The sequence below is a fragment of the Lethenteron reissneri genome, chromosome 8, assembly GCF_015708825.2.
Source record: "Lethenteron reissneri isolate LAM-NWPU_2019-01 chromosome 8, ASM1570882v1, whole genome shotgun sequence".
Classification (NCBI taxonomy): domain Eukaryota; kingdom Metazoa; phylum Chordata; class Hyperoartia; order Petromyzontiformes; family Petromyzontidae; genus Lethenteron; species Lethenteron reissneri.
In genome coordinates this window covers 768,517-795,810 of record NC_083786.1, presented here as the reverse complement: position 1 = coordinate 795,810, position 27,294 = coordinate 768,517, and the positions used below count along the sequence as shown (strand labels likewise).

General features: G+C 48.1%; 2 protein-coding genes across 4 annotated transcripts; both read right to left on the bottom strand.

The window, feature by feature from the left end:
- Positions 1-587: 587 nt before the first annotated feature.
- LOC133359460 (coiled-coil domain-containing protein R3HCC1L-like) lies at positions 588-16,318 on the bottom strand. Of its 3 annotated transcripts, XM_061577880.1 has the most exons (7): positions 16,184-16,305; positions 15,032-15,222; positions 12,125-12,306; positions 10,724-10,794; positions 8,359-8,454; positions 5,783-5,923; positions 588-2,480 (listed from the first exon to the last, which is right to left on the bottom strand). In XM_061577880.1, exons 2-7 carry the CDS (start codon positions 15,113-15,115, stop codon positions 2,425-2,427), a joined length of 630 nt encoding a protein of 209 aa, XP_061433864.1. In that variant the 5' UTR covers positions 15,116-15,222; positions 16,184-16,305; the 3' UTR covers positions 588-2,424. The 3 variants fall into 3 exon arrangements, with proteins under 3 accessions (XP_061433864.1, XP_061433871.1, XP_061433875.1); XM_061577887.1 differs by lacking the exon at positions 15,032-15,222 and having other exon boundaries at positions 16,184-16,318; XM_061577891.1 differs by lacking the exons at positions 15,032-15,222; positions 16,184-16,305 and adding an exon at positions 12,530-12,799.
- LOC133361658 (uncharacterized) lies at positions 16,263-27,270 on the bottom strand. Its single transcript, XM_061580640.1, has 5 exons — positions 25,525-27,270; positions 22,523-22,649; positions 20,942-21,079; positions 16,334-17,543; positions 16,263-16,280 (listed from the first exon to the last, which is right to left on the bottom strand). The coding sequence occupies exons 4-5, from the start codon at positions 17,414-17,416 to the stop codon at positions 16,263-16,265; spliced, it is 1,101 nt and encodes a 366-aa protein (XP_061436624.1). The 5' UTR covers positions 17,417-17,543; positions 20,942-21,079; positions 22,523-22,649; positions 25,525-27,270.
- Between the last annotated feature and the right edge of the window lie 24 nt (positions 27,271-27,294).

Sequence of the window (27,294 nt, the reverse complement as noted above, 5' to 3'; positions counted from 1 at the left end):
GGTGCGCAATCGTAGTAGCGAGTTTAGTGAAGCATTTAAAAAAGGGGCATAGGGAAGGATGTCATGAGGCGAAGGCTTAATGTAAAGTGATTGAATTAAGGCAAGAACATCATTTCGTGATCGGTACTGGAGTAAACCGCGAGCCTGGAGTGTTTCTTATGTTTTCTTGTGTTGAATCAATGCAGCTGAAATTATGCACTCCCGAGAATCTTTGTGGCTGATGGGATGTGTAAAAAAAATACTTCGGCGTTTTTATGAGGAGAGGAAGATGTGGAGGCGAATCAAGCGGCTTCTTCATTTCAACACTTTATTTAGACATTTTGTGAAAGCTATCATGAGAAATTACACACGACCACTCTGAAACGCAACCCAGCTCCCTCCCCAAGTCCTCCGGGGCGAGGCCACGGACTGCACTCCAGACCCCACGACCGACGAGCATCAGGGTCCCTGGCGCAGAGCGAATCACTGTGCCACTTCGCTGTGCCACCGCTCCCCTAAGGGGCAGTCCATAAATGACGTCACGCGATTTTTGACCCCCCTCCCCCAGTCACACGGCGTTACAAAAAGTCAGACCCCCCCAAATATGACGTCACAAAGCTGCCCCCCCCCAAAAAACATGCTTCAAATCGCTTTAAACGATTGTCATTGTAGTGCGTTTTTAATGTGGCGCTGCACTGATGTTGGAGAAAACATTTATAAAAAGTATATTAAGTAGAACGTGTTGTCTATATTTATTTAAAGTTGCGCATTTTGATGTGACGTCACATTTCTCAACCCTCCCCCCCATCGTCACAAATGTCTGACCCCCCCCCCGAGGTGCGTGACGTCATTTATGGACGCCTCCTAACGGGGTGATCCCAGGGCGAACGCGGGGATCGTCTGCGAGTGTGGACGCGCGTCGTCGTCACGGCGGCAGAGCTGTACGAATTCCTCGCGCTGTGCTCGGCCCTGGCTTTGACACCGAGAATCTGCATCTTGGCAGCCGCAATGCTGATACACACAAACACTCCATATACGAAACGGAATGACGACTCATAAACCAGTCACATAGGTGCAACTAAGGGTTTTTAAATATTACATTTCACGAGTTTTACAATATCCACATTCAAATGGTTGTGGAGATTATTGTTTAAATATTGCCTCAATCATCAGCCACCATTTATTAACTGCTGGATGAAGGCTTCATGATGTCACCAACCCCAAGACTGCGATGTTACAATCCCATTACGGCAACCGAGCTCATCTCGTTGCTCCATCTCCACGGCAGACGCCCTCTTGGGGCGCGATCGCTCCTTTAGCTGCCAACCCTGACACTGATCGAGTCCATCAGCTGTCTTCCGCTCTAGCAGTGATGTGTGCTGCTACAACACCCACAGACTTCGTTTACAGTGATGATGCCACCTTTGTTTCTAATTTCATTTTGCTGTCTCAAAGTGCAATTCTCAGCATGCACCTCTCCACGCCGCTTTGTATAATTGTCCTCTTTTTGTTCCACTCCCTGCTTCATTGTCCACGTTGGAGTGATGCTTGTATATGGGTGCTTGTATGTACTGTATGTTGAACTTTTTTCGCACCATACGTAGCCAACCGCGATAATCGGACGTGCGGGGGAAGGACAAACTAAACACAAAAATGTATTTTAAAGAAATTCGTTTTCAATCTAGATTTAAAAGTGCATTGCTCCAGTGGCTTCCTAATAGCAGCAGGAGGGGCATTCCAGACGGCAGCAGAAATGCATCCAAAAACGTGCGCGATGCAGTAACCGTCTTTGTTCGATGGGCTCGCCAAAAGACGCTCTCCTGCTGCTGCGAGGTTGACCGGAGTTTGCGTGACGATGGTTTATCGTGAGACTGAGTTGGCGCCCGCCGGTCCAGGGGTGGCCTTCGTCCAGCAGTGGATAACAACCCCCCATTGCGCCACCACTCGGTACCGCGACAGTGAAAACACACGGCCACATTGGCATGCGCGAGATGTCTGCATCCATGTGTTAAGAGGTACGCGCCAATTAAAAGGGGAACTGATTTCTCACCCCAAAAAGAATGAGTTTCTAATGTACTACTGCTAATCCATGAAAGTAACTTTTTTTTAAACAGGCACAGTTCTAATTGCAATGGATGATGGTAGCTTCATATATGCACATAACTACTAAACAGCCTCTAAACCCTGAACAAAATTTTCTCTAAACCTCAACCATCGTTAACATAGTCTCTCTAAACCCCATACTAAACAGTCTCTATAAATGCCATACTCAAGTCTAAACCCCATACTAAACACAGTCTCATAAACCACATACGAAACACGGTCTCTCTAAACCTTGAGCTAAAAAAGTTTCTCTAAACCTCCTAACAAACAGGCTCTCTAAGCCCCGTACCAAACACAATCTCTTAAATTAAATATAAAAAAGAAATATTCTGCAGGGCTATTTCAGACACTTCCTTCCCAGATGTCTTCTCTTTGCTTGGCAACCAGCTTTTTCTTATCTGCCAAATACAAATAAACAAGCATAACTTGACACATTTTTCAATTACTCATTCAGGTTGAATATGCCGAAGGCGTTGTTAACATTGCATAACCTTGGTGCTCATTACACCAATCAGGTTAGAGCAGAGCTGTCAAACTCTGGCCATGAGCTCATATTTTATAAAACAAACTTTTTATTTGACCAGGTAAGGCCCACTGAGCGGTGTAGCTCTTTTTCAGAAGCGACCTGGCCACAAATTATAGCTCAACGAAGTGGCTTATATCATGGACATTTATCGTAATCAAATACTCTGAAGGTGTGTTAATTCTAAATGTGGAGGAAAAACGGGAGGACCTGTAGAAAAATCCACACGACCACGGTGAGAGAGACACGCAAATTCCAAATATACAGCAGGCGTCAGGGTCGGGATCGAACCCGCGACATCCTGCATACCAGGCGAGGGAGTTAACATCTTGCCACCGCTGCGCCCCCTACAACCGATTTATGTAACCGGTCAACCGGCATCATCCCCACTGCTTCTCCGGAGCAGCGCCTAGCGGCAGCTTTCCCAACGAATTTCTGACCATGTGGCTCTACGCGTCGCCTCCGCTGTGACGTGATGTGCGGAGGGGCAACTTGAGCATGGCTCGACGGGGCACTGCTGTGCACACTTTGATCTATGTACGTTTCTCGTCCGGTCCCTCGCCTGCCGCTTTATCTTAACGTATCTTATATTGCGCCTTAACCTAGGCGCTTTACAGAGAATAAAAAATGGTACATGTGAATGTAATGGTGGAGATGAGGTGAATAAATAGATGAGAGGAAGCAATGGGGGCAAATCTGTGATGTGTGAATTTACAAGAGTGGCAAGAAATATATAAGAGTAGCAAGATATGGTGGGGCAAGACCATGAAGGTATTTGTAGACCAGGGTGAGGAATTAGAACAGGTGGTAGACAGGGAGTCAATGCAGTTGTGCGAGGAGGGTCGAGGTAGGGGAATTGTAGGGGAGGTTGAATATGAGCCAAGCTGAGTTGTTTTGGATTTGTTGAAGGGGGACAAAAGAGTAAATGGGGAGACCGAGAATAATAAAGTTGCAGTAGTCCAGACGAGTGTTGATATGGGAATGGATGAGCAGTTTTGCAGCAGCGGTGGAAATAAGCAGTGGGATTTTGCGAATGTTGAACAAATTAAACCGGCGATCACGAGTGGTGGCGGAAATGTGATCGGTGAGGGAAGAGTCAAAGGTGCCAGCAAAGTTGTGGGCTGCGGAAATCGGGGACATGTAAACAGGAGGTAGAGAAATGGTGGGACAGCGAGGAGAGGAACGGGAGGCAGGCAAAAAGATAATTTGAGATTTGGAAGGGTTGATGGACAGAAAGTGATGTGGATTGAAGCCAGGTGGGATGAGATGCAGGAGGCGAGGCCCTTCTAGGAGTGCTCCTCTGTCAGCCACACTCTCAACAAAAACGTGTCGGAGCCTCGGGGTTTTTTCGGGTCCTTGGCCCTCAGATTTGGAACGCTGTCGGCCTGAGCAGCTGCGCCTGACTGCTGAGATTCTCCCATTTAGAAAGAAAACAAACAAGACAACCCAACTTACGTCCTCAGATGTGTGAGATAAACTCGAGAGATTTTGTTTTTAACGTACACCTCTCTGAAGACCTTTGCAGGGTCTGCTGCGCCTTATAAAAAAGTAAATAATAATAATGATGAATAATAATCTCTTCATCTTGGCGGGGTTTGTGTGTGGGTTTGTGTGTGGGTTTGTGCCGGGGTTTGTGTGTGGGTTTGTGTGTGGGTTTGTGCCGGGGTTTGTGTGTGGGTTTGTGTGTGGGTTTGTGGCGGGGTTTGTGTGTGGCGGGGTTTGTGTGTGGGTTTGTGCCGGGGTTTGTGTGTGGGTTTGTGTGTGGGTTTGTGGCGGGGTTTGTGTGTGGGTTTGTGGCGGGGTTTGTGTGTGGCGGGGTTTGTGCCGGGGTTTGTGGCGGGGTTTGTTTGTGGTGGGGTTTGTGTGTGGATTTGTGTGTGGGTTTGTGGCGGGGTTTGTGTGTGGGTTTGTGTGTGGGTTTGTGCCGGGGTTTGGGTGTGGGTTTGTGGCGGGGTTTGTGTGTAGGTTTGTGGCGGGGTTTGTGTGTGGCGGGGTTTGTGTGTGGGTTTGTGTGTGGGTTTGTGTGTGGGTTTGTGTGTGGGTTTGTGCCGGGGTTTGTGTGTGGGTTTGTGCCGGGGTTTGTGTGTGGCGGGGTTTGTGTGTGGCGGGGTTTGTGTGTGGCGGGGTTTGTGTGTGGTCGCGCGCTTGGCTCTCCAAGGGTGGGGTTTACGTAAAAAAAAAATAGCCAGGTACCACCCCGTAAGCCCTGCGGTGAGCAAGCGCTATTCCTTTTCCACATCCTTCAACTTTAAATTAGTTTAATTTGCGATTTAGCACGATTTTTGTGTGCTTTCTTCTTATTTATTTATTTATGACGCGTGCACGACCATACCAACTCGCGCGCCTTTGGTGGGGAGGACGGCCCATGCCAAGTCGCACGCCGTCGGTGGAAGTGAGGGGGACATTTTCTTTTGCGTTATAAATCCTATAAAAATACACTAAACGCTCAGGTAAATTCTTCACTGTCTCACGTCCCCCCCCACCCCGATGCGTCCAGCTATTTCTACTATACAGTCGGTAGATGCTACCATTATAGGCCATAGATATTATTGCAGAGCGGCCGGGGACATCGTGGCGGGGGGGGGGGTCAGGGGTAGCAGCCCTGCCCCAGCCTGCCAAGATGCCACCTCGGCCGGCACGACAATCTAGGCGAGGCCGGAGGCTCTGCACGGGACTACGCCTCACCACGCCACTCTGTCAAGTGAGTACTTTGTGCTATAGAGTCGATAAATACTGCTATACAGTCAGCATATACTACTGGAGTGATAGCAGGTACCACCACAGTCGGTATGCACTGATGTAATAATAGCAGGTACCACCACAGTTCCTATGCACTGCTGTAATCATAGCAGGTACCACCACAGTATGCATTGCTGCAGTGAAAGCAGGTACCACCACATGCACTGCTGTAATCATAGCAGGTACCACCACAGTCAGTACGCACTGCTGTTAGATTTTGAAGAGTACTTTTTAAATATTTTTAAGACCCAGGCAACGCCTGGTACTTCCCGCTAGTTGTATATAATTTGGAATATTGGATAATTCGGCAAGGCCAGAGCCCCATATTTGTTGAATTAACAAGGGTTGACCTTATATGTGAACTTGCGCTGCTGCAGGTAGGACTGCTGCTGCTACTGAATCAGGAGCCAGGTGAGTGTCAGCAGCGGTGGCGCTCACCTTTGGCTTCCTGGAGTTTGCGGCGCTCAGCGGAGCGCTGCTCGGGGGAGGCGCCGCTCCGCACGCCCAGCGCTCCGGCCACGAGGCGGCGTGCCAGCACCGCGCTCGTCTGGGGCCGCGGCCTCACAGGCTGCAGGAACTCTACAACGTAGCACAAACACAAAAACCCCGAAGAGATCTTCAGCAGACCGCTGGGACAAGGGCTGTGAGCCGGACAGCACCTATGGAGGGTACCGCCACGGCACACGAGGGGGTGGGTGGTTTGGGTGGCCGGCACCCCACCCGTCCGCCTTTGTCTCCCCACAGTGGCGATGCTTTACGCATTGCACCTAGGTCAGGCCCAGGAGCGGTTCAGGTAATGTTCAGATAATCGTCACTTGTATAAATGTCCACGTGATAAGCCACTTCATTGAGCTGCCATTTGTGGCCAAGCAGCTTCTGAAAAAGAGCTGTGTAGCTCAGTGGGCCTTACCCAGTAAAATATAAATAAGGCAGTCAAACTTGATTTGAAGCTTTCGTGACGACAGGAATTACTCTTTGGTTATTTCGGTAATTATTTTCTTTTCTTTCTACGTGACTTTACCGAAAGAACCAAAGAGTAATTCTAGATTTGAAGCTTTCGTGACTGCAAAGATTCATATTCTTAGGTTTTTTCGGTTAAGTCACGTAAGTAAAACATCAAAATAAAAATAAAATAAAAATAAAAAATCACGACGTTTCGGAGGCAACACAAGTCTCCGTCATCAGGTGGGACCGTCACAGCCGGATTAGCTGCATCAAGTGAGGCAATGATTCAAGATGTAATCCCTTAAAAAGGCAAGTTGAGGGGGAGGAGAGGGGGGGGGGCTCATCAGAATGTGATAGCCAATGAATGGAACGCATCGGGAGGGGGAGGGGGGGGGGCGGGGCCAAAAGACTGCACGTCGGCGTGGACACTGTTGGTGTTGCACAACGCAACGGGAGGGGGAGGAGGGGCGGGGCCAAAGAATGCACGATGGCATGGGTGCTGTTGGTGTTGCACAACGCCAACGCATTAGACAGAGAGGGGGAGGCCTGATACACATGATAGAAAAAAGAACGAAAATGCCCATGTTTATACCAATTCTGGCTGAACAATGAAGAGAGTACTGTTAAACACTGGGGATGTTAACACTCGGTAAAGTAAAGTAAGATAGTGCCTGTCAGATAAGATGGTCCAAAAAGGTGTAATTAAGTCTTTTTTTTTTTTGCGTGGTTGATAACATCTTTCCAATGATTACTAAGTTTGTACCCCTCATCACGGTTGAAATTATGTCTGTGTTTGTATATTTGTATGGCTTCGTGTACAAACCTTTGATGGTAGCCGGGAGGTTTGCAGAGAACCTTGGTCTCGGAAAAGACAATTTCATGAGAGCCCGCCGAGTTGTAGCAATAATCGGCAACGGCCGAAGAATCAGTTCTGCCGTGTTTCAGATCTGACTTGTGCTCGCGGACACGATCAGCAACATGACGTTTTGTTTCTCCAATGTAGCAATCACCACAAATGCAACTCTGATTCCATCTGTGAAGGATGTCGTTCCTGACTTACAGCATCCTGGAGTCTAAAAATTGAGTTGCATTTGTGGTGATTGCTACATTGGAGAAACAAAACGTCATGTTGCTGATCGTGTCCGCGAGCACAAGTCAGATCTGAAACACGGCAGAACTGATTCTTCGGCCGTTGCCGATCATTGCTACAACTCGGCGGGCTCTCATGAAATTGTCTTTTCCGAGACCAAGGTTCTCTGCAAACCTCCCGGCTACCATCAAAGGTTTGTACACGAAGCCATACAAATATACAAACACAGACATAATTTCAACCGTGATGAGGGGTACAAACTTAGTAATCATTGGAAAGATGTTATCAACCACGCAAAAAAGACTTAATTACACTTTTTTGGACCATCTTATCTGACAGGCACTATCTTACTTTACTTTACCGAGTGTTAACATCCCCAGTGTTTAACAGTACTCTCTTCATTGTTCAGCCAGAATTGGTATAAAAATGGGCATTTTCGTTCTTTTTTTTCTATCATGTGTATCAGGCCTCCCCCTCTCTGTCTAATGCGTTGGCGTTGTGCAACACCAACAGCACCCATGCCATCGTGCATTCTTTGGCCCCGCCCCTCCTCCCCCTCCCGTTGCGTTGTGCAACACCAACAGCGTCCACGCCGACGTGCAGTCTTTTGGCCCCGCCCCCCCCCTCCCCCTCCCGATGCGTTCCATTCATTGGCTACCACATTCTGATGAGCCCCCCCCCTCTCCTCCCCCTCAACTTGCCTTTTTAAGGGATTACATCTTGAATCATTGCCTCACTTGATGCAGCTAATCCGGCTGTGACGGTCCCACCTGATGACGGAGACTTGTGTTGCCTCCGAAACGTCGTGATTTTTTATTTTTATTTGATGTTTTACTTACGTGACTTAACCGAAAAAACCTAAGAATATGAACCAAAGAGTAATAAGGTAGTCGTTAGTATTATCGTTATTCATTGCAAAGTCAGCCTCCTTAAGCGAGGCGTTGGCAAGGCGAGCGAACTCCGCGGCGGTGCTGCTAACCAGGGTTGCGGCGGGCCTTGTCGCGCGTCGGGCTGCTCGCCCGGCAGAGAGGGCGCGTCCTCACCAGCGCGTGCTTCATCGCCAGCGCGTCTTGAGCTGTGCACAGCACCACGCGGACCGCAGCGCACGTTAGGCTCGACGCGCGACGTTTGTGTGGCCCCGTGGGTTTTGGGCGAGGCTGTGCATGTGGCAGAGTGACATTTCTGTTTTCTGGGATCACTCAATTGGTTAGTTTTGGTGTAAAAGTCAACGGCAGAGAATTATCATTCCGATTTATTGATATTCTTCTTCTCTGGGTCTATGCCTCTACCATTATTCCGTGTGCATCGACTGTCATGCATGTCTAACTCCGTTGAGCACCCGGTACATATATATTGAGGGATTGTCTCTAAACTCGCACTGGCTTCAGTTTAACGACAAACAAATAAAACCAGGAGGCGTGACCTTGAGAATGAGAAACTTTGAGTGGCACCCAAGGTCATGTAATCATCAGTGATGGAGGGATTACACAACAACATTAAGCCAGATCGTAACGTGGCCCAACCCAACAATGATTATGAAGAACCCATTAGTCATGCTTTGTGGATTGTTATAAACATCCGTGTTGTCATCAAATAAAATCACGAGTACATGTGATATTCCCGCCATCGTTCCTATAGCACAGGGCTTTTATAAAGGAAGGTGCCGCTATGTTTCACATACACAGCCTGCAGTTGTTTCACAATAGGGGTGGCGATGTTGCTGCTGTGTATGTTCTTTAGCTAGTAGTTTTATGCCAACATTCTTAGCGAGATTGCCTACTTCCACACCTGAGGATGCCCGCAGTAAGTAAAGTAGTCCCTCAGTTAACAGTGACATATGTTAACGGTTTTTGCGGTTAACATTTCGCCTCCCATATGATTCCATGGTTTCAACAAACGTTAACATGTTGACTCACGGTATATTTACGTTATGCACGCAGGGCGGCAATTTCGGCCAATCCGAGCGCACGTAAGTGGGGCTGAGCCATGTCCTCAGCCAATCAACGACACCCATGTATGAGCAGTTTAGACCTCGACTTGGCTTTGTTTACATTATAACCTTTTCTGTTTTGGCAGTGGAAAAGCTCTCTTGCAGACTCGGTGATTTTTTATTTTTAAACTTATAAGTGAATTCGATTCAAGTTATTTCAGTTCACAGTAGTTTTCGTGGAACGGATTCGAAACGTTAACCAAGGGACTCTTGTAGCGCATGGCAAAAGCCCAGGAGAATAAATGCTTTAACACGCAGCCTGACCCACGTGAATTTCCCGCCTGTTTGTAATTGCTGAGGATCCACAAGAGAGCAGTGCTGCCTCTTCTTGACCGTGCAGGCCACAGCATTCTCCAGCACCCTCTTGGTTGCAAATAATAAGAGTTCTCTGTCCCTGGAATCTTGCTAGGGCGATGGTAACGGTGACGACGATGATGGGAGACACGTCTGAATGTGCCAGCGAGGAGGCTCTATCGCTCAGCCACATCGCGGCACGGTGGTGGCGGCACAGTGGTAATACTCGTCACTCGCAGCCAGAAGGGGCCTCGGTTCGATTCCCAACTCGGGCGCCTTTCTGTGTGGAGCTCTTCTCCTGTTCTCCGTGGGTTTCCTCTGGGTTCTCTGGTTTCCTCCCATAGCAAAAAAACCCACCACATAATGAAACTGTTTCCATAACATGCTCCCTGGACAGAAGCTCCCTTCTTCACTCTGCTGTCTGGATACTGAACAGCCTCCCTGAACACATTGTTGGCAAAATCACCTGTTCTGGTCTTCAGGCCTTCAAATGCTGAGCACACACATTGGACATCTCCTAACTTCACCACACGCCTTGTAGGGACTCAGTCTTTGAGCTGCAGTGAACCAATGATTATGCCGATTAGATTTACTCATGCACGATACGGCTCTTGTTCACAATTGCACCCAATAACAAAAACGTGGTGCCTGGATTGTGGAACTCATGCCAAAGGCTGTCCGGGACCTTTCAAGTCCCACCTAAAATCATTTCCCTTTCAGAAGGCGTTTATTATTTTAACTTGGTCACTTCTTACCCGTTCCCCTCCTTGTCACCCATGCAAATCGCCTTGAGATATCATGATGGAAGGTGCTCTATAAGTTGCAATTATCATTAATATTAACCGGTATTGGCCAAACATTCCAATGCTGAAAAATTACTCAATTGGGATTACACGCAGCGACATCGCCTCCGACAGTGAAAACGTGGCAAGACCCTCCTGACAAAAGAGAGTTGACATTTGACGAGACTTTGCCGAGCGAACAAGCAGCGATGACGGTAAGAGAAAAAAATTCCGGTAAGCAGAGCGAGAGAGACATTGGCAGAGAGAGGGGAACACACCGGCGATGGGACTGTTGAACAGGCCGAGCGCGTGCTCGTCGTCCACCCACTTCACGTCGAAGCCCCTCGACCTGCGGCGCACACGGCACAAGTGGCACACATGACACATGGCACAAGTGGCACACACGACACATGGCACATACGACACATGGCACATACGACACATGGCACAAGTGGCACACACGGGACATGGTACGCACACGGCACATGGCACACACGGTACATATGGCACGCACGGTACGCACGGCACACGGGAACCACCGCTGCAGCAACCTGCCGTGACAGCGGCCCCAGGCCGACGCGCAGCTCGGTCACGCCTAGCCCTGTCGTAAACTCGCGACATGCTTGAACACGTCCACGTACATCCCGGGGCAAAGCTCACGAGCGTACTTGGTGCCATGTGCGTAAACATACGCACATGTATGTGTGTATGTACGTTGAACTTCTTTAGCACCGTAAGTAGCCACCCACGCTAATCGGAGGTGCGAGAGAAGGACAACAAACTAAACACAAAAAGCAGTTATAAGAAATTAGTTTTCTATCTAGATGATTTAAAAGTGCACAGCTTCCAGTGGCTTACTAATATCGCAAGGATATTAGAAAGCCACTGAGCTAGCCAAAAGCGGCTGTGAGGATGACCGGAGTTCGTGTGGTAATGGTTTAAAAAAAACTGACAGCCATTAAGGGAGGAATGCTCCCGATATATCTGAGTGAAGCTGCACCATTGTCAATAAGAAGTGGCTCGTTCACTTGTGGTGAATTCATTGACCGAGGAAAGTGACCACCATGACCGCGAATCTTGCAGCACAGCGGTTGTGCATTCGCAACTCCTCGCAGAGGTGCACCGTTCAAATTCCGGCAGGACACCCGGTTATTACTTTGCAATGTATTATCACACACTAAGTGCCATCTACTTCACAGTGGACATTAAAGATCCCCCTGATGTAATTCAAATTAAGTAACAGGCCATTGTTTGATGTCATCATAAACTATATATTTTATTTTACTACGTAAAGCCCATTGGCTTTTATTGCTATTTTCCAGAGGCGAGCTGGCCACAAGTGGCTTATCATATGGACATTTATAGCAGCCAAAATACTCTATATACCTGTTTCTAAATGTGTAGGGAAAAACCGGAGGACCCGGAGAAAAATCAGCACGACCACAGGGAGAACACGCAAACTCCAAATATGCAAGCGTCGGGGTCGGGATTGAACCTACAACTTCCTGTATACCAGGTGAGGTAGTTAACATCTCACCACCGTAGGTGTAAAGCACCCTGAGATTATAAATCTAAGCATTCTCTGTAGGCTTTCGACTCGGAATGTTCAAGTTCAAATTAATTTCATTTTAACCGGGTGAGAACTCAACAGACCAGGAGTATGCTACTGGACTATGTACTGGAAGGCGGAAAACGCCGAGATGAGGTCCTCGGTGCGGAAGCCACTTGGGAAGCCGTAGATCTCCAGGACGTGGCCAAAGTCGCCATCATCCCAGCCGGGCTCTGCTGGCCGGTAGCCATAGTAGTCGAACTGCGGCTCCTGAAGCGTCGTCACCGTCTCCGGCTTCAGGTTGCCTGCGAGCTAAACAACAGAAAGAGACCCAACATCGATCAGTGAACTACCAATGGTTGACATCATCGAGCGGACAATTCGCCACCTAAACCATGCGACCTAGCTATTGTGTAGCGCTGTTGCGCGAGGCTCGCCGAGTACATATGTAGTGAGTCCAACTGAGTCGCAGACATTGTCTTGGGAGCAACACTATTTATTACACCAACTCAACACACAACATAACGTAACCTACACTTGGATGTTGAACGCCCATCTAACCACGCTACGGCAGAACTAGACACAGTCCCGCTATCCTGGTCCGGACCACGAGCTGGGTCCCAGACTGCGTGGCTAGAGGCTTCTTCAACCCGACGTGGATCTTCTTTACCAACAACCCGAAGAACCCCGAGCCCCTCACGGGGCCCCGCTATATCGGCCTGGGCTGGAGCTGGCTCCGCCCCTCGCCCCGCCCACCTTCTAGATCTCTCGAGCGCTTTCCCGAAGGTTCCCGAGAGCTCCTTTATACAGTGAGGGAAAAAAGTATTTGATCCCCTGCTGATTTTGTACGTTTGCCCACTGACAAAGATATGATCAGTCTATAATTTTAATGGTAGGTTTACTTGGACAGTGAGAGACAGAATAACAACAAAATCCGGAAAAAACGCATGTCAAAAATGTTATAAATTGATTTGCATTTTAATGAGGGAAATAAGTATTTGATCCCTCTGCAAAACATGACTTAGTACTTGGTGGCAAAACCTTGTTGGCAATCACAGAGGTCAGACGTTTCTTGTAGTTGGCCACCAGGTTTGCACACATCTCAGGAGGGATTTTGTCCCACTCCTCTTTGCAGATCTTCTCCAAGTCATTAAGATTTCTAGGCTGACGCTTGGCAACTCGAACCTTCAGCTCCCTCCACAGATTTTCTATGGGATTAAGGTCTGGAGACTGGCTAGGCCACTCCAGGACCTTAATGTGCTTCTTCTTGAGCCACTCCTTTGTTGCCTTGGCCGTGTGTTTGGGGTCATTGTCATGCTGGAATACCCATCCACGACCCATTTTCAATGCCCTGGCTGAGGGAAGGAGGTTCTCACCCAAGATTTGACGGTACATGGCCCCGTCCATCGTCCCTTTGATGCGGTGAAGTTGTCCTGTCCCCTTAGCAGAAAAACACCCCCAAAGCATAATGTTTCCACCTCCATGTTTGACGGTGGGGATGGTGTTCTTGGGGTCATAGGCAGCGTTCCTCCTCCTCCAAACACGGCGAGTTGAGTTGATGCCAAAGAGCTCCATTTTGGTCTCATCTGACCACAACACTTTCACCCAGTTGTCCTCTGAATCACTCAGATGTTCATTGGTAAACTTCAGACGGGCATGTATATGTGCTTTCTTGAGCAGGGGGACCTTGCAGGCGCTGCAGGATTTCAGTCCTTCACGGCGTAGTGTGTTACCAACTGTTTTCTTGGTGACTATGGTCCCAGCTGCCTTGAGATCATTGACAAGATCCTCCCGTGTAGTTCTGGGCTGATTCCTCACCGTTTTCATAATCATTGCAACTCCACGAGGTGAGATATTGCATGGAGCCCCAGGCCGAGAAAGATTGACAGTTCTTTTGTGTTTCTTCCATTTGCGAATAATCGCACCAACTGTTGTCACCTTCTCACCAAGCTGCTTGGCGATGGTCTTGTAGCCCATTCCAGCCTTGTGTAGGTCTACAATCTTGTCTCTGACATCCTTGGAGAGCTCTTTGGTCTTGGCCATGGTGGAGAGCTTGGAATATGATTGATTTCTTCTGTGAACAGGTGTCTTTTATACAGGTGTGGTGGTCATGATTGACACACATGCGCCACAACCAGGGGGAGGGGTAGAGGTAACAAGCTGAGATTAGGAGCACTCCCTTTAAGAGTGTGCTCCTAATCTCAGCTCGTTACCTGTATAAATGACACCTGGGAGCCAGAAATCTTTCTGATTGAGAGGGGGTCAAATACTTATTTCCCTCATTAAAATGCAAATCAATTAATAACATTTTTGACATGCGTTTTTCTGGATTTTTTTGTTATTATTCTGTCTCTCACTGTTCAAATAAACCTACGATTAAAATTATAGACTGATCATTTCTTTGTCAGTGGGCAAACGTACAAAATCAGCAGGGGATCAAATACTTTTTTCCCTCACTGTACCACATGACCGCCCAGCGGCCCCCGTCCACTGGTGATCCCCCTCCAATATCATCCGGTCACGTGTCAGCTGGTCAATCAGCGTATCATGCCCCAATGTAACCCTGGCTGGCTGACGCTCCCTCTCGCTCCCTCACCGCATACTGTACGTGGTGCCTCCGCACTAACCAGCGCTCACCCAAGCCCCGCAAGGGCTGGAACTACGCCCAGTAACTGGGCTGCACATAATGACAACACATTATCCGCTGTGGCTTCGCAAGTCTGGCACTACATAGTGACATTCAGTCACTACACATATGATGGAAACAACTCGACGTGCAACGTGGCTAAGCAGGGCGATACGCCTCCTCTTCCACATGTCTGTTCCTCGACGTTACACATCCCATCAACCGCTCGGCTTTCTGGGAGTGCGTATTTTATCAACGTTGGTTGTGAACACAATAAAAACTCTGGACCGATTATGAAATTCGGGTATGATCAACAATGAAGCTTGCTTGAACCAATCCCGGAGAACTGCCAGACTTTTATTGGTAAGTACCCTTTCTGTTAGGGTGTCATGGTAGAAAGATGTTAACTACCTCGCCTGGTATACAGGAGGTCGTGGGTTCGATGCTGACCCCTGTATATTTGGAGTTTGTGTGTCTCTCTCCCCATGGTCGCATCCATTTGTCTCCGGGTCCTCCAGTTTTTCCCTCCACATTTATTGGCTGCAATATATTTCAACACGATAAGCCACTTCGTTGAGCTATCATTTATAGCCAGGTCATTTCTGAAAAAGAGATACACAGCTTTTTAAAGTAAAGGCATAGTGGGTAAGGTTGCTTTGACGATAGAAAGCGATCTTATGTGGTGGTGAAAATACACACGGAGATTATGTGTTCATACTATAAAAAATTACAAGTTTTTTTTACCCTTTCTGGCAATGAAAGAGGTGTTAAGATGTTAAAACACCAAGTAGATACCTTTTTCAAGGAATAAAGTCTGCATTAACCACACGTACTTGTGGTAAAACACACGAAGAAACATGCTCAGATAACATAACAATTAGAAGCCGACCGAAAGTAGGTTTCGGTTTCGGCGCCGAAAGTTGGCAAATGGCCTCTTTCGGCATAGTTTCGGTTTCGGCATAGTTTCGGTTTTGGCCGAAAGTACATTTTTAACTTTCGGTTTTGGCCGAAAGTAAATCTGTAACTTTCAGTCGAAACCAGAAATTCAGTTTCGGTCGGCCTCTAATAACAATAGGTTTTACGAATTTTGATACTGGCAAGAAAGGTCCCATAATGCTCTGCTAATGTATGCATTGTCTTTGAAACCGATTGGCCTACACCAGATAAAGCCTTCCTTATGGCCTAGTCTCAGCTGTGTCAGACCAGACAACGGTAAAATGCAAACAGTACAAAGACAATGCACGTATCAGAGCATGTATAGCTTGGGTTGAGCAGCTATATCATAGGGCCGTTTTTGCCAGTGTAAAAGTATGAAAAAAAGGAATTTTATTGTCAGAAAGGGTAAAACTTATTCTTCATTTTCATCTTTTGATACTGACAAAAAAGGTCCCGTAGACATGTGTACGTACTGTAAACTAGCCGCAAAAACCCACTGTGCGTGGTACGGCAGTGGTCGCCCTTGCACCGAAGAGCGCGGTGCGACACGCGGCGTGTGACGTGCGTCTCGCTGCACATACGGCGAGCGTTCATACGTGCGGCGAGCGTTCATGCGTGCGTCATCACCTCCTGCATCAGTTGCCCATCCAGGCACTCTCCGCTGTCATCGAACATGGCGTCCCAGCTGTCCTCCTGCTGCTCCTCCTCACCTCCATCCCCGCCACTCGCAGCTCCCCCCGCATTTCCCCTCGCATCTCCTCCCGCATCTCCCCCCGCATCTCCTCCCGCATCTCCCCCCACATCTCCTCCTGCATCTCCTCCCGCTTCTCCTCCCACAGCTACTCCCACCACTGCCGGTAGAGCGGCATCACACGTGACGACCGGGGCAGCCACCTCCGACAAGCAATGAGCATCGCCGACTTCCACCACACAGCGGGACCGTAACTCTTCTGCAAGGGACAGTGGTGTGGCAGGTACAAGACCCTTTGCTGGAGTTTTATTCGATAAATCATCATCGTCATCATCCCAGTTGTCTTTGGTAGTGATGGGTGGGCTGTTTGGATTTTCATCTGCCTCCGCTGCTAAAAGCTGCTTCTCACAGCCAGGCACATTGGCAGACCGCGAGCACTGGGAGTCGGCCTGCGAGGGCACGGCTGGCGATGCCCTACGGTCGCCGTGTAGTGCAGGGTCCACGTCGCTGTCTCCTGGCGCGTTGGCGGCACCGCAGGCGACTCGCGCCTCCACGGCACTCCGGCGGCCGCTGTGGGAGCGCGCGGCGTCCGCGTCGTCGGCCTCACGGACGTCCGTATCCCCTGGCAAGCGTTTGAACTCGACGGAGCCGGGCGGCGCCTCGTCGTTTGACACCCGTAAAACATTTAGGGGCAAGGATGGAGTGGCATCGTTTGAATTATCATCATCACTGCCCTGCACGGAGCCGTGCTCGTTCGCAAAACCCATTCCCCCGAGATCGGCGCCCATTCCCACGGAATCGCTCGGCGTTGGCGCAACTTCGCCGGCGCCCTCCGCGACCGTCGTGTCGCCGCGTCGCGCCGCGCTCCTCCTGGCGACATCCCTGCGGTCGTGTGTCGACCCCCGCCGACTCGTTTTGGTTTTTGTGGACGCCCTCTCCGCTGCGGCGGCGGGTGTGGCAGCCGTGCCGTCCGCGTCGCCTCCTTGCCGCGCACGCCCCCCCACCACCGCCCCCCCTGCCACGGCCTCCTCCGGCACATCGCCACCGCCGCCGCCCTCCCCATTCTCGGCGGCACCCTCGTGCCTCCGCCCCCGCGGTACGTACAGCTGGATGTCCGGTCGCTTCTGGCGCCTGCGTGCCGGGTTGCCCACGCTCCTCCTACCCTCCATGCCGATTCTACCGCCGCCCGCAACCCTCGCGCCTTCGCCCGCTCCGGCAGCTCGGGTCGACGCGGTCGGAGCTTCTGAACAAAAATATCCGCTGCGGTTTGACGGTTCACCGACTTGTGGAGTGCACCTGAAACCAACCAAACATCCCGATTTGTACATCATAACTAAGCAGACAACATGCCTCCTTCAAGCATTTTCCATTTATGTAAAAAATTTAAAAAATGTTTTTACACATCCCATCAGCCCCACTTGTCTCATCAGCAGTCAGGCTTGAACTAATGTTGATGGACCGCCCGATTTTTAAAGGCAAGGCACCGTCTCTGTGAGATATGGGTCCCAGTTCAACGAATGGTACCAAAGGTTTTCATTAATACACGGCCGTTGGGTGATATAGTAACTGATATACTCAGGGTGGAGCAGTGGTGCAGTGACTGGCGCACTGCACTATGAACCTGGTGACTTGAGTTTGATTCCCGACCATGGCTAACATTAGTGGCGAGTGATCGCTGAACCAGTCATGGAAACTTCTCCTTCACCACCTACCCACACTGACCAGCATGGCGAGGGATGGTCAATCAAACCTTCACAGCTGACGAGGCATAGGGACGCCTCTACACAGCAATCGACTGATACGAGCATGGCAAGGACGTGAGAATACAAGGATGTGCCACCATGCATGTGCAGCGACATCGTTGCACGTCGCTGTGTGTGGCCAGCCTGGGAAAGGCACGCTATGCAACACATTGCCACTGCGGACACCGCTGAAGGGGGATGCAGTACCGGCCCTAGCGGGGCTCGGGCAGCACTGTCCGACAGGCAAGGATGACACCCCGCTTTACGAGCAGTGCCAGCCCCTACAGGGTAGGGGGCGAGAGTGCCGGCCTCGGAGCGAGGTTTCAGGGGGCCATGGCACTCTGGTTGACCTTGGAGGACACGTGACCAGAGGTGTCTACCCAGGGACCCCCAAAGGGGGGGCTGGGGGGACCACGTGTCCAGTGGAGAGCCTCCTCGAGAGTTCGAGAAGGGGGTCGTGGTTAGGGGCAGAGTGAGCCCCGCCACACAGGATAAAAAGCTGGGTTCCCAGTGGAACTGGCTGCTGTTGTCTTTATGAAGAAATCTACGTTCTACGCCGAGTCTCCAACACATCCGGACCCGAGTTGGGGTTTGGTCCGCTGTAGCTAAACCAGAGTGTTAGGGTAGCTAGCCTGGTGGTCCACCACCATAGGTTATCTGGTAAAGGGGCAGTTACCGCTTTGTGTTAATAGTGTTGGTGTTACGTTAATAAATGTGTTGCCTCCAATAGTAAGCCTGAGTCTCCGTCTGTACCCACTACACGTGCGCAAGAGTACAAGGGAAATGACTTGAGAAGTAGATCGGTGACAACTTCCAATTTCTCTTCTCAAACACAGCGGGAAGCATTATATACGGGTGTGTATATGTTGAACTTCTTTCGCACCGTACGTAACCAATCGTGCTAATGGGAGGTTAGCACGCTTGGCTAATGAAAGGTTAGCACGCTTGACTACTCTCTGGGAGAGTTGCAAATGTCATTTTGTTGTTCATCTGAGGAGCGCCAGGGTGGCAGCGCAGTGGTAGAGCTTGTGCCATGCAGTATGGAGCAGCAAAGTTTGATTCCGGACTTGGGCATCTTTGTGTCTGGAGTTTGTGTGTTCTCCCTCTGTTCTGAATCGGTTTCCTCGGGGTTCTCTCATTTCCTCTGACTGTAAAAACCACCACATTCGTTGTGATTGACATTATTGGCTGAACATCCCAATACAGAAGTCTCCCACGATACATAACGCACAATACAGCAACTTACCGCGGGAACAATTCCTGTATTTAAACATCACCTGCCAATGACTACATTTGGACTGCGCATAGCCAAGTCGCCCTCTACTGCAAAAATACGTTGACAAGAGCCTCGTGAAACAAGAGTCTTGAGACTCAGCAAGGCCTTCCGTGATAACAAGCACGGTAACAGGAGTCCCCTCAGTTAACAGTGACATAATCGGTTAACAATTTTTTCGGTTAACGTCTCGCCTCCCATAGGACCCCATGGTTTCGACTAACGTTAACATTTTAACTAACAGTAAGTTTTCATTATGCACATGGGGCGCCAATTTTGGCCAATCTGAGCGCTCGTAAGTGGGGTTGAGCCGTGCCCTGAGCTAATCAGCGACGCCCATTTATGAGCGTTTAGACCTCGACTGGCTTTAATTCTAGATTTGAAGCTTTCGTGACTGCAAGGATTCAAACTCTTAGGTTTTTTCGGTAAAGTCATGTAGGTGAAAAATCTAATTAAAATTTATCAAAGTAATAATAGAAAAACAATAATTTCTATTATTATTTTTATTAATTTTAATTTTATTTTTCACCTACGTGACTTTACCGAAAAAACCTAAGAGCTCGACTGGCTTTGTTCACATTATAACGTTTTCTGTTTTGGCAGTGGAAACAGCTCTCTTGCAGACTCGGTGATTTTTACTTATTTTTAAACTTATTCATAGTGAATGCAATGTTTCTATTAATATTAATCCTTTAATATGTTTAAATGTTTATTTATTAATATTGAGTGTTTAAATGTTATAAACTATGTTTTTAGGGTAAAAAAAGGTAAACTTCCAATCGTCTTGGAACGGATTAATGCTTTTAACACATAATTCCTATATTCGATTTAACAGTTATTTCCGTTAACGGTAGTTTTCGTGGAACAGATTAAAAACGTTAACCGAGGGATTACTTTTCGATTTAAAGCTTTCGTGACTGCAGGGATTCATCTTCTTGGTTCTTTCGGTAAAGTCACGTAGAAGGGAAGTAATACCTTATACATTGTAATATTACACTATGTATTATTCTACCCACCCTAATGTATATCACACTGCTGTATATTCACTATACAATTACGATACTATATATTACTTTGTACATTGTATTAAGCATATGAATTTTATACTATTTGTTATTATACACTGTACCATTGACCGTCGTTGATGCATGCTAATCCTGCATAATGCACGGGCATAAGTAGTACTAATCACATGCCTGCATTTCCAATATCCCCTCCCTTTGATGCTGCTAATCCTGCATAATGCACGGGCATAAGTAGTACTAATCACATACCTGCATTTCCCATATCCCCTCCCTTTGATGCTGTTAATCCTGCATAATGCACGGGCATAAGTAGTTCTAATCATATACCTGCATTTCCCATAAATATGCTAAATTCCTCTTGATATGCAAATTCTTTTGTCAAGGCGCCCTTTCCCCCCCTTCCAACCCAGCTTAAATATATGCTCCAAGCATGGTGCTGTTTCATTCAGACGCTGTCGCCTCGACAAACCTGGTTTTCACCTGACGGCTGCTTGCATTGTGGCCGAAACGTCGTGAGAATTATTTTATTATGTTTTATTTTTATTATTTTATTACTTCCCTTCTACGTGACTTTACCGAAAGAACCAAGAAGACGAGGGATTACTGTAATACTAATAGGAGTAGCACAGAGTAAAGGCTGGGGTGGGACTGTACCGCAGGTCTCTGTGGCAGACGACGGTGCGGCGCTGGCTGCCGACGCCGATGGAGAAGCTGCTGAGATGTTTGTGGCGCCCCACGGCCGTGTGGGTGAGGAACCGGCAGCGGCTGCTCAGCGGTGGGAACACCAGCACCCTGCACACAACCCCCCCCGCCACGTAGAGCGCACCACAAAGCTTGGGTGCAGTTCATGAATCGCATTGGCCTTGATCTATCCTGCACGCTGTCTGACTCGCGTAGCGAGAGTGCCCACGAGAAAGGAATAGGGAACTTCCACCACTGATTCAGAGAAGAGCAAATCGCTCAGAATTGTTTGATCTATCCACTGCTGGGCGATAGCCTACCTCCCCAACCCTTCGCAATCTCTCACAGTATTGCGGCGCGGTAATTATTCCAAAGCCCAGCGCATGAGCTGATTTCATCGCTCCGTCTCCACGGTGGATGTATTCTCGGGATCGTGTTCCCTCCCTTGGCTGCTACTGTCGTTAGCCTCGACCCACCGGCCATCGTCGTGTCTAGGGATGTGTCCTCCCCAAGCCAACTCGGCTTTCTTAACAGCAAGCATGACGTCTCTGCTTGCATAACATGTTCCCATGTCCCCAAGGGTAAAGCTGACACTCGAGCCAAACGTAACATAGTTGGCAGCGATGGACATGCCGCACACACCACAACTTCTCATTAAATCGTTCAGAATGCATTTGATTGACGCCAGCAGAATGAGTTTCTTTCCAGACAAGATTTGAACTCGTAATCTGCTCTAGATTGTAAAGCAGAATGCCACTGTTCCACCCTTCCAAGGGCCGAGCTGACTCCACAAGCATCGTGGAGCGGCCACTACCTTCGTTATTTCAGGCAAGTGCTGACATGCTCCCTGCTCTGCACGGCGTCAACGTGCGGGTCGCACGGTGTGCATCCGCGATGCATTTGGAGCATCATGAGCAGCGCCACAGACAAGCGGCGCAGGCATTTCCATTTCTCCCAATGTCGCGTGTCGTAAATCACACGAACACAGTTTCTTTCAGAAGCGGCCTGGCCATCACAAATTATGGTTCAACGGAGTGGCTTATCATGTGGAAATTTATAGCAGCCAAATACTCTAAACGCATGTTGAATCTAAACGTGGAGGGGAAAAAAAACGGGGAACCCGGAAAAAAATCCACGCGACCACGGGGAGAGACATGCAAACTCCAAATATACAGGCATCAGGCAGGGTTGGGATCGAACCCATGACTGTATCAATCACCACCACTCAACTTATGCTTAGGGGCCATGATTAAAGAGTGAGACCACGTGAGTGCTGGGGACGAACGCACACACTACTTGTTGGCGCAGGGAATGAGTATCTTAGCGGCGAAATATCGTCCCCCGTGTTCGGGAAAACAGACCTCATCAAGTAAACCGTGCATAGTCGAAACACGCATTGGATAAAACCCTCTACAATTACAACTTTGAGAGACATTTTGGGTTCAGAACTTGCTTGCTCAGCAACTCCGTTAAATTAAATATAAACTGGAGCCCCACATTCCAACTCACCAGCTCTGACAACACTGCGGAGATGCATTCCTTCTCCGTTCTCACCTGTATTTTTTAAGGGACAGCTGCTGAGTGAACAGCTCAAGGTCTTGGTGAATCTTTTCTAACAATTCTCGATCGTGCTGTCCAATGTAAGTGCCATCAATGTACAACGATGCCAGCGTGAAACCCCCTAGGGTAAATCGGACAGAACGAAACAAGCACAACACGTGTTAGACAGCTTAATTAAAGGTCACCAAATGCAGTAGACTCTCGATTATTCGCGCGTGGTTTATCCAAATGGCAGCTTATGCACGCACCAGAGATTTTCACATTAATTATTAAATAATAGATTTTCCCTTAAGTCCAAATTACTCATCTAAAAACATTGATACATTGCTATTCTTGGAAATATTTATTACAAGTCACATGCTTAAACCGAACAAATATGTGCTCCGGTTAATCCGAAAACCACGTGATCGCTACTACAGCACAGGAGTTGCATATCTTTACAACAGTGGACGGAGTTTGATTGATGTTGATTGCTGTGGCTCTGCTGCTGTCCACTTAGTGGGCCGAGTCTTCTGAGCGGGACCAGGAAAGTGTTATCATTGAGCACGCGCATCGATCGGTCTATTGATATTCGTGGTTTTTGGCAGAGATCCACATAAAATGAATGTTTTTGTACTCCTAGGTTTTTTCGGTAAAGTCACGTAGGTAAAAAAATTAAATAGAAATTAAATAATAAATCACGACGTTTCGGAGGGAATACAAGTCTCCATCATCAGGTGGGACCGTCACAGCTAAATTTACTGTATCAAGTGAGGAAAATCCAAGAGACAAGCGCTTAAATACAAGGGGGAGGGAAGGAGGGGCTTATCTGAATGTGGTAGCCTCGGGAATGGAACGTGTTGGGGGGGGTGGACGGGGCTAAAAGAGAAAATTTGGTGCATCTCAACTCGGGGTTGTGGCCGGTGTTGGCTGATAATTCAAATACAAAAAAAGCAGTACTATTAAACGCTGGGGATGTCAACACTCGGTAGAGTTCCATACCCTGGCTACCACATTCAGATAAGCCCCCCTCCCCCTTAACTTGTATTTAAGAGCTTGTCTCTTGGATTTTTCCTCACTTGATACAGCAAATTTAGCTGTGATGGTCCCACCTGATCACGGAGACTTGTGTTGCCTCCGAAACGTCGTGATTTATTATTTTATATCTATTATTATGTCTATTATTTTTATTTTTACCTATGTGACTTTACCAAAAAAACCTAAGAGTATGAATCCTTGTATTACGAAAGCTTCAAATCTAGAATGAATGTTTTTGGATTATCTGCGGTTTTAATTATCTGCGGCTGTCCTCCCCGTCATTAGCGCGGATAATTGAAGGTCGACTGTAAGTACATACATTCATTCACAATAGATTTTTGAGTCAAATCAAGTCAGTAAAATATGTATCGTAGATCCTCCACGCTACAAATCCAATGGATAAAGTTGTCACGTGAACAAAAGTGGCCAATTTATTACCACTTCAGCACACGTGTGTGTTGGAGAGTGATCCACAAAAATGTAACAATTGGATATATTTCGCTGGAAGTTACAACCAGCATCATCAGGCAGTTTAGATTCATGGCAACTGTCTGATTGGGCCCGAAACTCAACTATGAATCCTATTGGTCACGAAAGCTTGGATGTTAGATTTATATATTGCATGCTGAAAATACACTCATGTCAGTCGCATCTACTTGGTTGCACAATGACCATCCACGAGGGTTCCTCAGCCACAAACTGAAACGTAGAGATCCTTTAGCGATCTTTCCCGAGCCTCTTATCGAACCTCTTTCTCACTTGCTGACCGGTGGAATTGTTAGAATCGTTTATTGTTTGCATAACCGGTAAATGAATAAAAACAACGGTATAGGCCGGTTTGCAGTTTGCCGCACGTATAGAAATATTTAGAGAACATCACGTGTTTGGATTTCTAGCTGAGTAACGAAGGGTTCTGCCGTAATAATAATTCCATCTATAAGGACCTCAGGCGCTATACAGGACACAGCAGCAGCATACACTCAAGATGAAGATAATTATATTATAAATACATTTAAGACTTGATTTGAAGCTTTCGTGACTGCAGGAATTACTCTTTAGTTCTTTCGGTAAAGTCACGTAGAAATAAAATAAATAATATAAGACGTTTTCATTGCAACATAAGCAACCGTCATCAGGTGTGAATGCAAGCTCGGAGAGAGACACATATACAGGGAGGGAGAGAGACAAACACAGACATGGAGAGAGACACATACACAGAGAGAGACAAACACAGACATGGAGAGAGACACATACACAGAGAGAGAGCTTGCAATCACTATCCATTTGCTTAAACACGTTAATATTATTGATCCTTGATCGTTTCTGCGTGGATTAAATATCGACCGTTCTATAGGCCTAGCCTTTTGCCCATCCAAGGACGGGTGTATTGCAGTAAATCTGAAACTTGCAAACGAAAAGCAGACCATGACAGGATATTCATTGCATTAATTCAGTGACACCAAGGCCGTAATTATACTGGTAGGAACGAAGTGGACCAGACCACCAATAGATTAATGTGTCCGTCCGTCCGTCCGTCCGTGGGAGGGGTGGTGTTGAGGGTGGTGTTGGAAATGAAAGACTACGAGTCTTTAAATCTCACAGCGTTTCTTGTCAAAACAAACACTTTTAATTAACGTTACACTAGAATACAGTAATTTTTTCTTTAACTCCTCTATACCCGGTCGATATCTCTGTACCGGTACTAAGTATTATTCCTACCAGCCCACCCCGCAGGGTCCTGTTAATATATATTATATACGAATAGCACGCACAAATACTCCTGCGAGACATGTAAACGGGCATCCTTCAGTTACCAGACCCGTGTGTGTTGTACTGTATTGTAAGTGTGTTGTTAGTGGTAGTGCTGTCGTTGTGCTAGAGCAGTAGTAGTGCTGTAGCTGTAGTAGTGCTGTAGTTGTGCTGTAGTTGTGGTAGTGCTGTAGTTGAGCTTGTAGCTGTAGTAGTGCTGAGTCTCGCACCCTCACACACGCTGCTGCTGTCCCCGTGTCGCTGCTGTCCACGCGACAGGCGGAGTCGGCGCTCTGCCCGCGGTGATTGGCAGTGGGCAGTGCCAGCAGCGAGTGGTGGTGATGGTGATGCTGTGGCTTGTAGTAGTATCACGTGATGCTGTGGCTTGTAGTAGTAGCACGTGATGCTGTGGCTTGTAGTAGTATCACGTGATGCTGTGGCTTGTAGTAGTAGCACGTGATGCTGTGGCTTGTAGTAGTAGCACGTGACGCTGTGGCTTGTAGTAGTAGCACGTGACGCTGTGGCTTGTAGTAGTAGCACGTGACGCTGTGGCTTGTAGTAGTATCACGTGATGCTGTGGCTTGTAGTAGTAGCACGTGATGCTGTGGCTTGTAGTAGTAGCACGTGACGCTGTGGCTTGTAGTAGTAGCACGTGATGCTATGGCTTGTAGTAGTAGCACGTGATGCTGTGGCTTGTAGTAGTAGCACGTGACGCTATGGCTTGTAGTAGTAGCACGTGATGCTGTGGCTTGTAGTAGTAGCACGTGATGCTATGGCTTGTAGTAGTATCACGTGACGCTGTGGCTTGTAGTAGTAGCACGTGACGCTGTGGCTTGTAGTAGTAGCACGTGACGCTATGGCTTGTAGTAGTAGCACGTGACGCTGTGGCTTGTAGTAGTAGCACGTGATGCTATGGCTTGTAGTAGTAGCACGTGATGCTGTGGCTTGTAGTAGTACCACGTGATGCTGTCTTGTAGTAGTACCACGTGATGCTGTGTCTTGTAGTAGTAGCACGCGATGCTGTGGCTTGTAGTAGTAGCACGTGACGATGTGGCTTGTAGTAGTAGCACGTGATGCTGTGGCTTGTAGTAGTACCACGTGATGCTGTGGCTTGTAGTAGTAGCACGTGACGCTGTGGCTTGTAGTAGTAGCACGTGACGCTGTGGCTTGTAGTAGTATCACGTGATGCTGTGGCTTGTAGTAGTACCACGTGATGCTGTGGCTTGTAGTAGTAGCACGTGATGCTGTGTATTGTAGTAGCTGTTGTGGCTGAGGCAGTAGTGACTATAGTAGTCGCTGTAGTGGTGGTGGTGTAGAGGTGGTTGTGGCTGTAGTAGTGGTGGTGCAGTAGTGGTGGTGTATTGGTGGTGGTGTAGTAGTGGTGGTGTAGTTGTAGTAGTGGTGTAGTTGTAATAGTGGTGTAGTTGTAATAATGGTGGTGTAGTTATGGTGGTGCTGTAGTGGTGGTGGTGTAGTAGTGGTGGTTGTGGTGGTTGTAGTGGTTGTGGTTGTAGTGGTTGTAGTTGTGGTGGTTGTAGTAGTTGTGGTGATGGTTGTGGTTGTAGTGGTTGTAGTTGTGATTGTGGTTGTAGTAGTTGTGGTTGTAGTAGTTGTGGTTGTATTTGTGGTGGTTGTGGTGTAGTAGTTGTGGTTGTAGTTGTGGTGGTGGTTGTAGTTATAGTAGTGGTGGTGGTTGTAGTTGTGATGGTTGTAGTAGTGGTGGTGTATTGGTTGTGGTTTTAGTTGTGGTGTAGTAGTTGTGGTGGTTGTGGTGTAGTAGTTGTGGTTGTAGTTGTGGTGGTTGTGGTGTAGTAGTTGTGGTGGTGGTTGTAGTTGTGGTGGTTGTAGTTGTGGTGGTTATAGTTGTGGTGGTAGTTGTGGTTGTATCGCAAGCGCCGACCTCTCACGCGCGGAGTCTCCGCCGCTTCTAATGACGTCACGGGGGTACCCGCGGCGCGCGCTCCCTCACGATGACGTCATCACAGCGCGCGCTAATTGCC

What these genes read in the sequence shown, in the direction of transcription:
- LOC133359460 (XM_061577880.1), bottom strand. Translation starts at nt 15,115, where the DNA reads ATGCGACCATGGGGAGAGAGACACACAAACTCCAAATATACAGGGGTC. An exon ending in CCTCCTGTATACCAGGCGAG is followed by an intron (nt 12,307 to 15,031) that starts GTAGTTAACATC and finishes TCTGTTGTTTAG; the next exon opens with CTCGCAGGCAACCTGAAGCC. An exon ending in CAAGGCCCGCCGCAACCCTG is followed by an intron (nt 5,924 to 8,358) that starts GTTAGCAGCACC and finishes GCTACGTTGTAG; the next exon opens with AGTTCCTGCAGCCTGTGAGG.
- LOC133361658 (XM_061580640.1), bottom strand. Translation starts at nt 17,416, where the DNA reads ATGGAGGGTAGGAGGAGCGTGGGCAACCCGGCACGCAGGCGCCAGAAG.